The sequence below is a fragment of the Haemaphysalis longicornis genome, unplaced genomic scaffold (assembly GCF_048455015.1).
Source record: "Haemaphysalis longicornis isolate Haplotype H1 unplaced genomic scaffold, Haemaphysalis longicornis Haplotype H1 scaffold_9, whole genome shotgun sequence".
NCBI lineage: Eukaryota > Metazoa > Arthropoda > Arachnida > Ixodida > Ixodidae > Haemaphysalis > Haemaphysalis longicornis.
The window spans coordinates 32370937-32382593 of record NW_027526460.1 but is presented as its reverse complement, the minus strand read 5'-3'; the positions used below and the strand labels follow the sequence as shown (position 1 = coordinate 32382593).

Below are 11657 nucleotides of genomic sequence, written 5' to 3'. Positions count from 1 at the left end.
TGGAGGCTTCCTTGACGGGCTCGCCGAAGTTCCGAGACGGTAATTGATTGAGGGCAGTCAGGATGGCTGTCTTCAGCACCCCCATCTTCGTGTGGTTCGTGTTGCTGTAGATGCTGTTGCTGGGCATGAAGAAGTCATGGCTGGCGAAGATGCCTGCATAGAAACACCAATTTAACACGTCGAATATCAGTAACCATGTTCTCTTTAACAAAGAGTCGTATTCCCCAGTGAATTTTTCACTATTTTTGTCGTCCGGCTGTGTTTTACTAAATAGGTTGGAAGTGACTTCCTTCGCTCCTTATGCCTGCGTCGGCTAAAAGTTGCAACGCCTGCTGCCATGCAAAAAGAATGCCTTCTCAGCCGAACCAATCTGTTCAGTAGCAGCTACGGTGCATAGCCATGCTTGTGTAGATTATAGCACGTATGACGTTGTGGCGATAAGCGCTGAGTTCCGGAAGTAAACTCAAGTGTTTTCCCCTTATGGGAAACAATCTCCCTGTGCCTCAGCCATAGCCCCGAGTAACAGCCCAGTTCGTTCGCAGGTGTAGATGCAGAAGCCAACGAAGCTGCTTTCCCCCTCTTCGCACTGTTATAGTACAAGAAATGTGGCAAGGATACCTATGAAAAGCATGAAGGCGGCGCCGAGAAGTAAACCCACGATGGCTCCGACGAACGGCCGGCAGAGGGTCGAACGCGGAGACCACGTGCGTACAGCCAAGGGATTCGGTGGCATCTGGTCCGCCTGAGGTGATGCCTTCTTGATGAGAACGACCCCGCACGCCGCGTCGTCGCCAGCCACCAGTTTCTTCTTCCTCGCCGGCTATTGTGATGTCTCCAAGCCACGTGCCGCACACCATTAGGAAATCGGTCCGGAGTGTTTCCACTACTCCTTCATTTCGAGAGAGAAAAAAATTGTTTCTTTTCGTCCACAATGGTCGGAAAAGTGCCAGCGGTAGCTGCAGGACATTGGCACGACTCGGATTGCATGAAGTAAGTTGTTGCGCCTAGGAACATGCTGGTGCCTATTCACGGGATGCTTGAGCGAGCACATTAGCACAACATAAACTGATGAAAAATGGCTCCTTCAGCGAAGCGGAGTAGGAAATTCGAAAGATACCCATGCGGACCCGGAAGAAGCTAAGGAATGTTGCTGAGTGTCCCCGTGTCGGCAAAGACGATTGCGAGAATCATAATTGTGTACACGCCGTTTTTGGCACATCTGCTGAGTCGACGAAAACGACGATGAAAATGGCGATGGGGATGATTGGTGACGTTAGGATGTCTACATCTCTCATTTTGGTTTTCAGTATGTATACCTGCGTAACAATGGACGGCGGCGGCAATCACGGTGACTGTTTTGGCTACAGTCTGTCCACACGACGACCAAAACGACAGTGCTATTTATGATGGCTAACAGTTGGCTTTTTAGTGGACCTCCCACGTCAAAATTGGCAGCGACGTCAATGGCGATGTCTCTTTGTGTCATATGATCGGCCGACAACGAGCTAACACGAACACCCGTCAGAGTGGGGAAAGTCGCTTTATTGTAAAAAGCTGCGCCTACAATTTGACACCAAAACACTTCCGCAGTTCACCAAAGTGTGATTGGACTAAAATTTGGTATTTCGGGGCACCATACCCCTGCGGGTACTCGTTAACGTCGTTATATCTCAATAAAAGCGCCTGTCCTAGCATTGTGTCCCTGACAGTTACCTTTAAAAAGGAAATTGTTATATCATTTTCTAACTTTTGTGTTTTTCAACATCCCGCCTCACGTTCAAAAATTCCGTTCCATCTCTGCCATGGGCGTACGAGGAGTCAAACCCTGCTCTGCACTTGAACATAGCAGCACAAGGCTACACGGACACTTCATTTCGAAGATGACAGCATAAATGTATCTCAAGCCCACCGAGTCACCATACGTGGCAGAGAGATCTAGACGCCACCTCGTACCCATGGAAAAAGCGAGCCTTTATTATTGTTACACCACACACGCCGATGACGGCTTATATCCTCATATTAATGTAAAATATATTTTTTGCATCAAATACGCTGCAGCTCAGACGACCTTAATAGTCTCCCTAGCTGTATTTCTGAGTTTCCTTAAACACCACCCCGTAGTCTACGACCAGGAGTTGTTCTTAGCCGCCGGCAAGCAAGGCCTCATCGCCAACTACAGGGGCAGGAGAGGCTCCTGGGGCGTTAACTTCGCCTCCAAATCCTGGCTTTTAGCAGCTCCGTGACACCACAAGAGACGGGGTCCCGGAATCGGTGGTCGCGATCCGAACGTCGTTGTCAACGGGCAGGTGACACTGGCTGTGTCGGCCCTCTCCAGCGTAGAAAGCAGACACAATCGTAGGGTCGTCAAGGATAGTGTTGATTCCGGTGGTTTCCCCTTTGGCGCCACCCTTGGCGCGCTTAGCGTCACCAAAGTGCGCGTGCCGGAAGGAGATGCGGCTCATGGTGGCCAACATCGCGGTCTGCAACATTTCCATCTTGGTGCGGTTCACGTTGGGGTCGATTCCACTACCGGGAATGAATACTTCCATGCTGGCGACGATGCCTGCACAAATAAGACAAGAAACTAAGCGCCATGTATATGTAGCCCCCATCTCATCTTCTCTTTCTATCTTTTAGGTTCACCAATACCGCGAAAAGTTTCTGATTATAATTTACTGTGGATTTATCGCTTAGCAGCGGTGCGGCGATTCTGTCGTGAGGGCCTGCTGTTGCGTCTCACGCGTGTGTCCGGTACGCGTGCAAAGGTCCGCTGTGGTATTTAGGTGAGGAACGTCCTAGCAGAAAAGTCCCAATGCGCAGCATGAAAGCTCCGTAGTACATCAGGGTGAGCAACGAAGCTGCGGCAGTAAGAGCCACCGATCATCGTAAGCGCCTTTTCCATGTGCCAGAAATATCTTGATTCGTGCACGGATAGTTTGATGAAGCCCCATCTACAATGGCTAGCCTGCAAAATGTTCTCACCCAAAATAAGCGCGAACTGTTCTCAAGAAGAACAGTCACCCTAAATATGCTGTTCGACTGTTTTTGCAAACATGAGATGTTCACGCGCGAGTAAGTGTTTCTTTTTAGTGTAACTACTCGGTACGCGTAGAAAAAAAGGTGAAGTTGCAGAATGGACACGTCCGGCCGGTAGGGGCTTCAAAAATATGGCTCAGCCGGCAGCACTTACTGTGAAAGCACGGGTCAAGAGATGATTACGCATGCATAACCGAGGAGGCAGAGGCGAACTGGTGTTATTTAGCGCACAGGAGCAATTTTGCAGCGATATCTCAACAGGCGGAGCCACAGCCACTCGAAATTACAGAGTGGCCATGGTGAAGCTAGGGCCCGGCTCACCTAGCGCTAATATTTGGTAGTAATGTTACGTGGCGTAAGGATACACTTTACACGGCATCCTCACCTCGTATCGAAACGGTTTCGAATCCTATTAGATGATTTTTTGCCTTTCCGTCTTCAACAGCGGAGCTGGTTAGGCTCGAACTGTGTCCGTGCAGATCGTTAACACAAAAATCCGATCGACGAAGTGGAGAGGGTGAACATTCTGGAGAGAGAAGAGGGGAGTAAAGCGGCGAGGAGGCAAGGAGCCGACAAGCAGGTGTTGGGCCTGCTCGTGGATTACCAACTCGCCCAATACTGCACTCTCTTGGGAATGCGCGCCTCAAGAAAAGAACGTTTCCCGTTGTCGGAACCGAACCTTGGTCCTTGGCGGTATGAAACCGGCGTCTATATAATTGCGCTATCATTGCATACGGGGCACACAGAATTTTCTTTGGGTTCGTAGCGCGGGCCTTGGCTTTGGTCTTTGGCCTCAACTTTTGGCAGTTTGGATTTTGGACTTTGGGATTGTGGATTCCGGACTTTGATTCAACTCAGTTTACATGAAGAAAGGCTCACTCTTCATCCCTCTTGCACTCAAAAAATCGGCAGACCTAAGAAAAGCCAAGTTAAAGGGGCCCTGAAAGGCATTTTGAGCACACTAAATGAACTAGCGCAATCGTTAGATTGGGTCGTCAACGTCAGCTGTGCCAAGTATTACTCTTTTACGCGCAGCGGAAAGCTCACACTTTTGTTGCAAAGTTTGTCGCTTTTTTCTCACCCTTCCCTTCGTGTTTTTGGACGCCGCCATCTTCACATGTCTACATCATCGATTCCCATATGTTCGTCATGAGCTAGACATCCTGCTATTGGGCGGCTTTTTCACGCACTTCCGGCAAAGAGATGAGTCGTCTGCTCAGCGTCGGCTCACCGGCTGATCTGCCAGCGGAGTGGAGTGCTTGGACATTTTACGACAAACGAAACAAGTGTAAACAAACGCTTAACCGTTCGTATTGAATGCAACACGGCCATAACACGACATGGATATTCTCTTACCTGAGTACCTTCCCTAAAGAAAGCGTTGAAGCCCCGTGGCACTTCTTTCGTGCAATCGCAGAGAACGCCCTGAGCCGAATGCCCAGGTTTGACGGATACATTTTATTCAACTTCAAAACACACCAGAGATGCGTTTCGAACGAACACAACGTCACAACATGCGCTGCAAGTCTGAACCGCGATTGACAGACGACCGGTTGCTTCCTCCTGCCCGTCGTAAATTCGGCACTCACCTCGCGCCTTGTTTGCGGGGACGAACAGCAAGTCACTGAACTCTGGCACGCAAGCGAGAAGGCTTTTAGCCAGGCACACTACACATACCCCATGCGAGGTTGAGTCGTTCGTCGTTCGAGAAAAATAATCCAGACCATGGGAAGCACTATCCACCCGCAGAAGTACAACGTCGCATTTCATCGCGAAACGAACGCTACACACAGGAGGCGATGCACACACACACACAGCTTCGGTCGCTGCATTGGCTTAGCTGCAAGCTTCGTTCGGACAGTCAGCGATGCTACGACGATACAGAGCTGCGTGAGGGCGACGTGCTAACCACTTCACGTATTTAAAAACACAGGGGCACAGAACTTGGTTCATCGGAAGCAAAAGATCTTTCCTCCATTATTGTGCCTGAAATATACTGGCTAGTGTTGCTAGCTTGCTAGTGTGCCGAGGGCGGGCCCCAGGCGGGCGCCGGGAGCGATGTACGCGGCCGGCTGCCGCTTGGGGCGCTGCCGTGCGGGAGTGTGCGCGTTCGTCCGGCCCGAGCAGATCGCGCGGTTGCCTCCGCGCTGCGTAGCAGACGGCAGGGGCAGAACTTTCCAATCCCGCTTGCGACGAAAGCGAGCGAAAGCGACGGGAATTCTGTCGCGCCACGAAAATTTCTCCCGACAATTCGACAAACACGATCGTCGCGCGACAAAGCGACGAAATTCCCATCGCTTTCGCTCGCTTTCGTCGCAAGTTCGAACGGGCCTTTATGCGCAATCTCCGTCCCACATAAAATAAGCTATTGCTTGTCGCCTGAGCATACGGTTGATATGTGACTACGTTACACTGTGCTTGCGAGTGTATTTAAACGATGTCACTAGGTTTGAAACGTAAGCGCTCGGCGTGCAGCTTTGTAAACGGAAGCAGCCTCACGTACGCACACTATTTTGCTGCTAATCGAGAGTTTTAGTACAGCGTTTGTGCCTTTGCATACGCTAAACGCTAAATTTTTGCGTCCCGCGACGTAAACATCGCGAGGGGAGTTTTAGTAGAACGTCTCATCAGTTTTGCGTTGCGACATGCTAATGCATACGGCGCCATCTGTTAAATGTTTGCCGAAATGACTCGGCGGCTGATCTGTTAGCGGAGTGCCGGAGTGCCTGAATATTTTACGACTATCAAAACAAGTTCAAACAACGCTTTCCCATCAGTATTGAATGCAACACACGGGTGCAGCTTGGCAGAACACGGATGCTCGAGTGCGGCGTTGGTTTGCTCTGCGCCTTCCCGTTCATCGCCACTGATAAAGCAAACCGATCCGGCGCGTTTTGTGCACGGGTTCTGTGTCGGTTTAAAATGTCTTTTTTTCACATGCCGCTGGTAGTAGGAATTACAACCGCCGCAAAATAAGACCCGGCACCAGCGGGCCCACATCTGAGACCGCGCTTTTAGGATAAACAGTGCGCGGTGCACCAAAGGGAACGAACGCACGATTCTCCCTGCGCGGCTGCGAGTTCGCCGCCGATACCAACTGCAGCTACGTACACCGCGAAAGGGCAAGGCCAGGCCGCACACATGCGGCCAGGTCTTTCGTTCGCTTTTCCAGCCTTTAGAGGAGTGTCCATGGTGTCAACAAAGACGAAAAAGCCGAAAGAGCTGGCCCGTAGCAGACGGCAGTCTGTGGGAGCGCAATAGCGGAAGTACGTCACCGCTGAGGAGCGAAGCATCATGGGAGGGGAGGCCAACAGAGAAGAAACAGTTGAAAGGAGGAGGAAATACGGCGCGACGATAATGCGCGGTTTTCGATTTACGATTTCTCAGCTAATACTCATCGCTTTAACAAAATTCTTGCAGGAGGAGATTGCTAATACATTGCTTTATTTGGTTACATGTACATCCATGCATCGGCGGAAAGCATTTCAGGGCCCCTTTAAAGGTAATGAAGACCACAAGCTCCGCTGTTTCCTCAGTCGTCGCATCTCAATTGCCAAGGTGGACGAATTTTCTTTGCCAGGGTGCGTGATTTTTTTGTCCCTAAAAGGGCATTTTGAGCACAAATTTAAACAAGGCCGCGTCTAATTTCACGGCAGCCGTGAGAATTACCTCCGGGAAATTTTCACGGCAGCCGTGAGAATTACCTCCGGGAAATTCTCACGGCAGTTTCCAGGCTGGCTGGCCTAAAATTTGCTGAATAATATTGAGTCCCAACGTAACCTAACCTAACTAATCTCACGGAACCTAGCGTAACCCATCCGAACGCGTCAGAACCTACCCAAATCCAGGCCAACTTCCACAAACCTAATCTAACCCAGCCCAATTACACAGAACACAACTTGCATTAAACGTAATTCAACCCATTCTAGAAGTTGCCTCCCAACGTAACCTAACCTACATAACCTAACCGAACCTAACGTAACCTAACCGAACGCGTCGTAACTTACCCAAGTCCAGCCAAACTGCAACAAACGTAATCTAACTCAGCTCAACGACACATATCACAACCTATATTAAACGTAATTCAACCAATTCTAGAAGTTCTGTTCGTCAATCTCTTGATATAATAAAAGGCAGACCAAAACAAGGCATTAAGCAAAGTCACGATGACCTGAAATTCCCGAAAGCTAAAAAAACAACGCAATGTCGGACTCGATCCTGAGCCTTCTCGTTTAAAACCAAGTACTATACCACGGCGCTACAGGGGCAGCTGCGAACACAGCTTTTTAGAGAATATTTATCCCATAGAATATCCGTGTAGCGTTCTTAGCCAGTGAGAGGAGACTACCGTAAGAAATTTCTGGCCGTAATTCTCACGGTTGCCGGGATAATAGACACTACCGTTAAACAAGGTGACTGAAACTAGTGTAAACGTAGGTTGCGGACTAGTATTACGGGCTCGACTCAGTGCTACAAAATGACGATTCCCTTTGTCAAAATAGTTCGCATTTTTTATACCTTTAGTCTTCTGAGAGGGAGGCTGGCTTAACTTTTCTGCTGGCTTAAATACATCCGTGAGATGCTAAAACCATGAATTCCTGGTTTCAGTTTGGACACAATTAACACGACTCTTTTTTTTCTATCATTAATCAATTACCCGTGTCGGTTAGTCACTATTACTTCGCATAAATGATTACACTTGCACTTCGCTATGTGTAAAGTTGCATCAGTTTCTTTGAGAGAAGCCTGCCCTCTTCTTTGCCTTTACTCAAAGGAGTATGTAAGGCCTACCTAAAAGGACCCAGCCGGAGGGGCCGGTGAATTCGCCCATGGCGACGCCGAGGACCTTCCGGCAGAGCTGCGATCCCGGCGCCCGCGAGGGTGCGGCCAGGTCACCCGGCCGCCTGTCGACCGCCGCCGCCGATTCTTTCTTGGAGGGACCACCTGGCATCAGCATCCCGACCGCCGCCATCGTGTTCTTCTTATTCTTCTTCGACTATCCCGAGTCTCGAAATCACGTGCTATGCGCTGCACGATCTGGAATCTGAATTACCCCCTTACTGCGCCCAACAAAAAACTTTAGCACCCCTTGCTAAAGAATGTTGACAGAAGCACTATTGCTTTCTCACAATAAAACCGCGTCAAACATGCGTCAAAATCTTCGCTGACGGGCGTCCAACCTTCGCTAAAAGTGCGTCCAATCGATCGTCAGGCCTTCAAAGACCCGAATCGCAAACGAAAAACGAACCCGCGCAATGATTGTTCGCGCACTAAGTAAAAACTCCACTATTAACGACCTACATATATACCGGTACGTGGTTTATGAGGTAACGTATACTATTGCACTCCTTCTTCGCGGTCGATGCGCGTATTGTCTTATCTGGAAGCGGATATCCTTGGCGAATATCGAGTAACCGTTTTTACCCAGTGGAAACCCAGTTTCACGCACGCGCCGTGCGTCCAGAGATCTTATCACAGTTTCGGGGTAGGCCAACCGGTCCATGGGGAAAAGCCTTACTTTTTTTACAGAACTCCATCGGTTCCCCTAAGAAAGCTTTCGCTTTAAATGTATATCACTTCATGTGGCGTTGATAAGGAGCGGCGATAATAATGAACGCTTATGTATATTAGGTTATATATCAACCGCTCAATTAGATGAATTGCTATAAGGACAATTGGACACTAGGAAGGCTGTGGTCACCCTCCCGTGCCCCGGAGGTCGCGAACCAGCTACATTTTTCTTCACCGAATGGAACAGAAACGGTGCTGCTGCCCCGATGCAGGGGCATCAATTAAATGTAGTTGTGAGCGGCGTTCTACGCCAGAATTGACCTTCAGAAAAAAAAAGACATCATTATCATCATCATCATCATCACAATCATAATCTTAATCAGCGTATACTCAGGTCAGGACAGGACGAAGGCCTCTCTCATTAACCTCCAACCGTTCCTATCCTGCGCTTCTCGAGTGCACAGTTTACCCTCGAAGTTCCGTATTTCATCTCTCCATCGTGTTATTAGCCCTCCCCTTCTTATGCAGATCCATCTCTTGGTATCCATTCTGTTACCTCAATTGTCCACCGGTTTTCAGTTGATCTCACTACGTGGCCGGCCCAAGTCCATTTCTCTCTCTCTTTTTTTTTTTTTTTTTTTTTGAACTATGATATGTTCTACTTTAGTTAGTTCTCTGATCCAAACAGCTTGTTTCATGTCCCTGAGTGTTATTCCTAACATGATTTGTTCCATGGCCCGTTTAGCCGACCTAAGTTTGCTTTCTAGTTGTTTAGTAAACGTGCCAAGTTCCAGCTCCGTATGTAATCACCGGCAGTATGCACTGGTTGTAGATTTTTTTCTTTTGAGTGACAAGGATAGCTTACATTTCATTATTTGGGAGCTCTTGCCTAGTGCTCCCCAGCCCACGCCTATTCTGCGCCGCATTTCTTTCTCGTGGTTGGAATCAAAACTAACCATCTGTCTGAGGCAGTTATATTCTGTTATTTCTTCTAGCGTTTCGTTTCCTAAGCTGAAGATAACGTTTTTAGCGTGCTTATTTCTCATTACTTTAGATTCATTCATATGTATTTTAGCCCCACGTCCATGCTTTCTGATTGTAGTTCATCAAGCATCCTTTGAAGGTGTTCTGCAGTCTCACTCACCAATTTTCAAACCTCAAATTGCTTGCGGTTCAGTAGCAGTTGGTCGGGAAGCGTTTCACAATAGCCACCGCACTGGGAGTGTGTTGGCTCCCAAATAAAGTCGAAATAACGCCGGCTATGTGGCTGGACTGCATTGGCAGAGTCTTTGCGTACGTTTTTGAGGAGATTTATCGACCGGGGTTCTTGAAAATTGGTTAAAAATAAAATAGCGTAAACGCACAGGAGGCGTGTAGGTGGTTGTCGTCATAATATTGGATTGTGTGGATGGATTAGAAGCTCAGCATCAGCAACTGTCCAATGCCTGCGCGTGTTAATCCGGTAGAGAGTACGAACCAGTTTTGTCTTGGTCAAGCGCAAACACAGTCAGTGATCACGCCGGCGCTCGCGCGTCACGTGTGCCCGGACGTGTACGCCAGTGACGTGTGTAGTGTGTGCGGGCAACATCGCGCAACTCTGGCCCACATCCTGTGGGACTGTGCAGTGCACCCCGTGGAAGCTGCCGACCTCTACGGCCGGCTGCCGGACACCATAACGAGTGCCGTATATTCGACGGACCTGGCCGCACAAACTCTAGCCGTCCAGCAGCTCGAGGCTGCTCTCGCCAGGCAGAAGCGGAGCGAGTCGCAGACGGGGGGGAAAAGGACGAACTCCCGAGTACCTTTCGCGCACCGCTCACGCCGACGCCGGCACGTCGTGAACGTGGGTGGGATGTGGAGGCTCTGCGCATCCCGACCTCCCACTCCCTGCTGGCCATAAATAGTCTTTCTCTCTCTCTCTCTCTCTCTCTCTCTCTCTCTCTCTCTCTCTCTCTCTCTCTCTCTCTCTCTCTCTCTCTCTCTCTCTCTCCGTCACTACTAGCGTTCACGCAGGAAAGGACTTGATTACGGGGAGCTTTGGTTACGAGTTTGTGTAAGATGGCGCATTGTTGATGTCTTCAACCATCCGAGACCGGATCACGGGGGCGTTCGAAAATGTGATAGTTACTGATTATATAGTATTTTTGTACTAACGTCATTCTGAATCAAATGGCGTAAATTAAGCAAGCAGGGTCTTATTTTTGTATCAGTGAACAAACGCGCCCTAACTTATTGGGAAAATTTGCACAACTATCCCGAAAATTGGGGTTTTACATCAGTCGTCTCTTCGGACAAACACCGTATAATCTGTTTTGAAACGCTTCCCTTGAAAGCGGGACCCTCTGCCGTTCCTAATCTACTCCAGGCGTACAGGCTCATGTATTTGGAAGTGTGGAACAAACATAATTACGAATAATTTTTGCGAATCCACTGTAACCATTGATTATAAAGACTTTCTGCTTCGTATTCTTCTTAGTAGGATATTGTGGGCAGGTGGGCCCCCTGTGCCTCGCGTGTGCGAATGACGGTGCATAGTGCGCGCGCAGCGAACGCAGGAGGGGCGAACTGCGCGTCGAACTAGTGTCACTAGATTAGATTACAGAGTATCGGCAATCTTTTCTCCTATTTTTCCGTGCTGCCGTCGTGATCATTGGTCAGTTCGCATCACGTTGCACCTGTTTACACTGCCAAGGTTGATGGATTCCACCATTTTGTTGTTTATGCGCTTGATGTCGGTCAACTGTGATAGTCTCAGCTTGTCCTCCCTGCTCTGCGGCTGCGCGCGACTGGCGTCATTCCGAACGCGAGTCAAAAATAACGCGCCTCGCAGCATTTCCGCGGCAGAAGTGTGGCCGAAGATGCCGTCCTGCTGCGTCTTCGGCAGTATTGTTTACAAATGGTCTCGTCAACGTTAGCAGTGAGGTTTCAGAAACAGCAATCTGGCAACACTGATAAATACCAAAACGGCCGCCCGCCGTTGCTCCCTTGCGGCTTGTTGGTATACTTCATGATTGAAAAAGCGCTACGTAAACGCGAAGACGATTGAAGAGACCCAGGACGAAGCCTTCTGCATCTTATCTTTGTACTCTGTATCTTATCTAGTGACACTA

At 49.2% G+C, this 11657-nt stretch overlaps 1 protein-coding gene across 2 annotated transcripts in view; it reads right to left on the bottom strand.

Moving 5' to 3' along the window:
• Positions 1 to 1532: 1532 nt before the first annotated feature.
• Positions 1533 to 11657, bottom strand: part of LOC144152436 (uncharacterized) — a 294334-nt gene continuing 284209 nt past the window's right edge. Inside the window, exons 1-2 of one of the 2 annotated variants that reach the window (XM_077683707.1) lie at positions 7828 to 8235; positions 1533 to 2563 (exon numbers count right to left, since the gene is read on the bottom strand). In XM_077683707.1, the coding sequence (XP_077539833.1) occupies positions 2229 to 2563; positions 7828 to 8008 (516 nt within the window). In that variant the 5' untranslated portion in view covers positions 8009 to 8235 and the 3' untranslated portion in view covers positions 1533 to 2228. Of the gene's footprint in view, positions 2564 to 7827; positions 8236 to 11657 lie in introns of those variants that run through there. The other variant, XR_013319165.1, reaches the window with a different exon arrangement.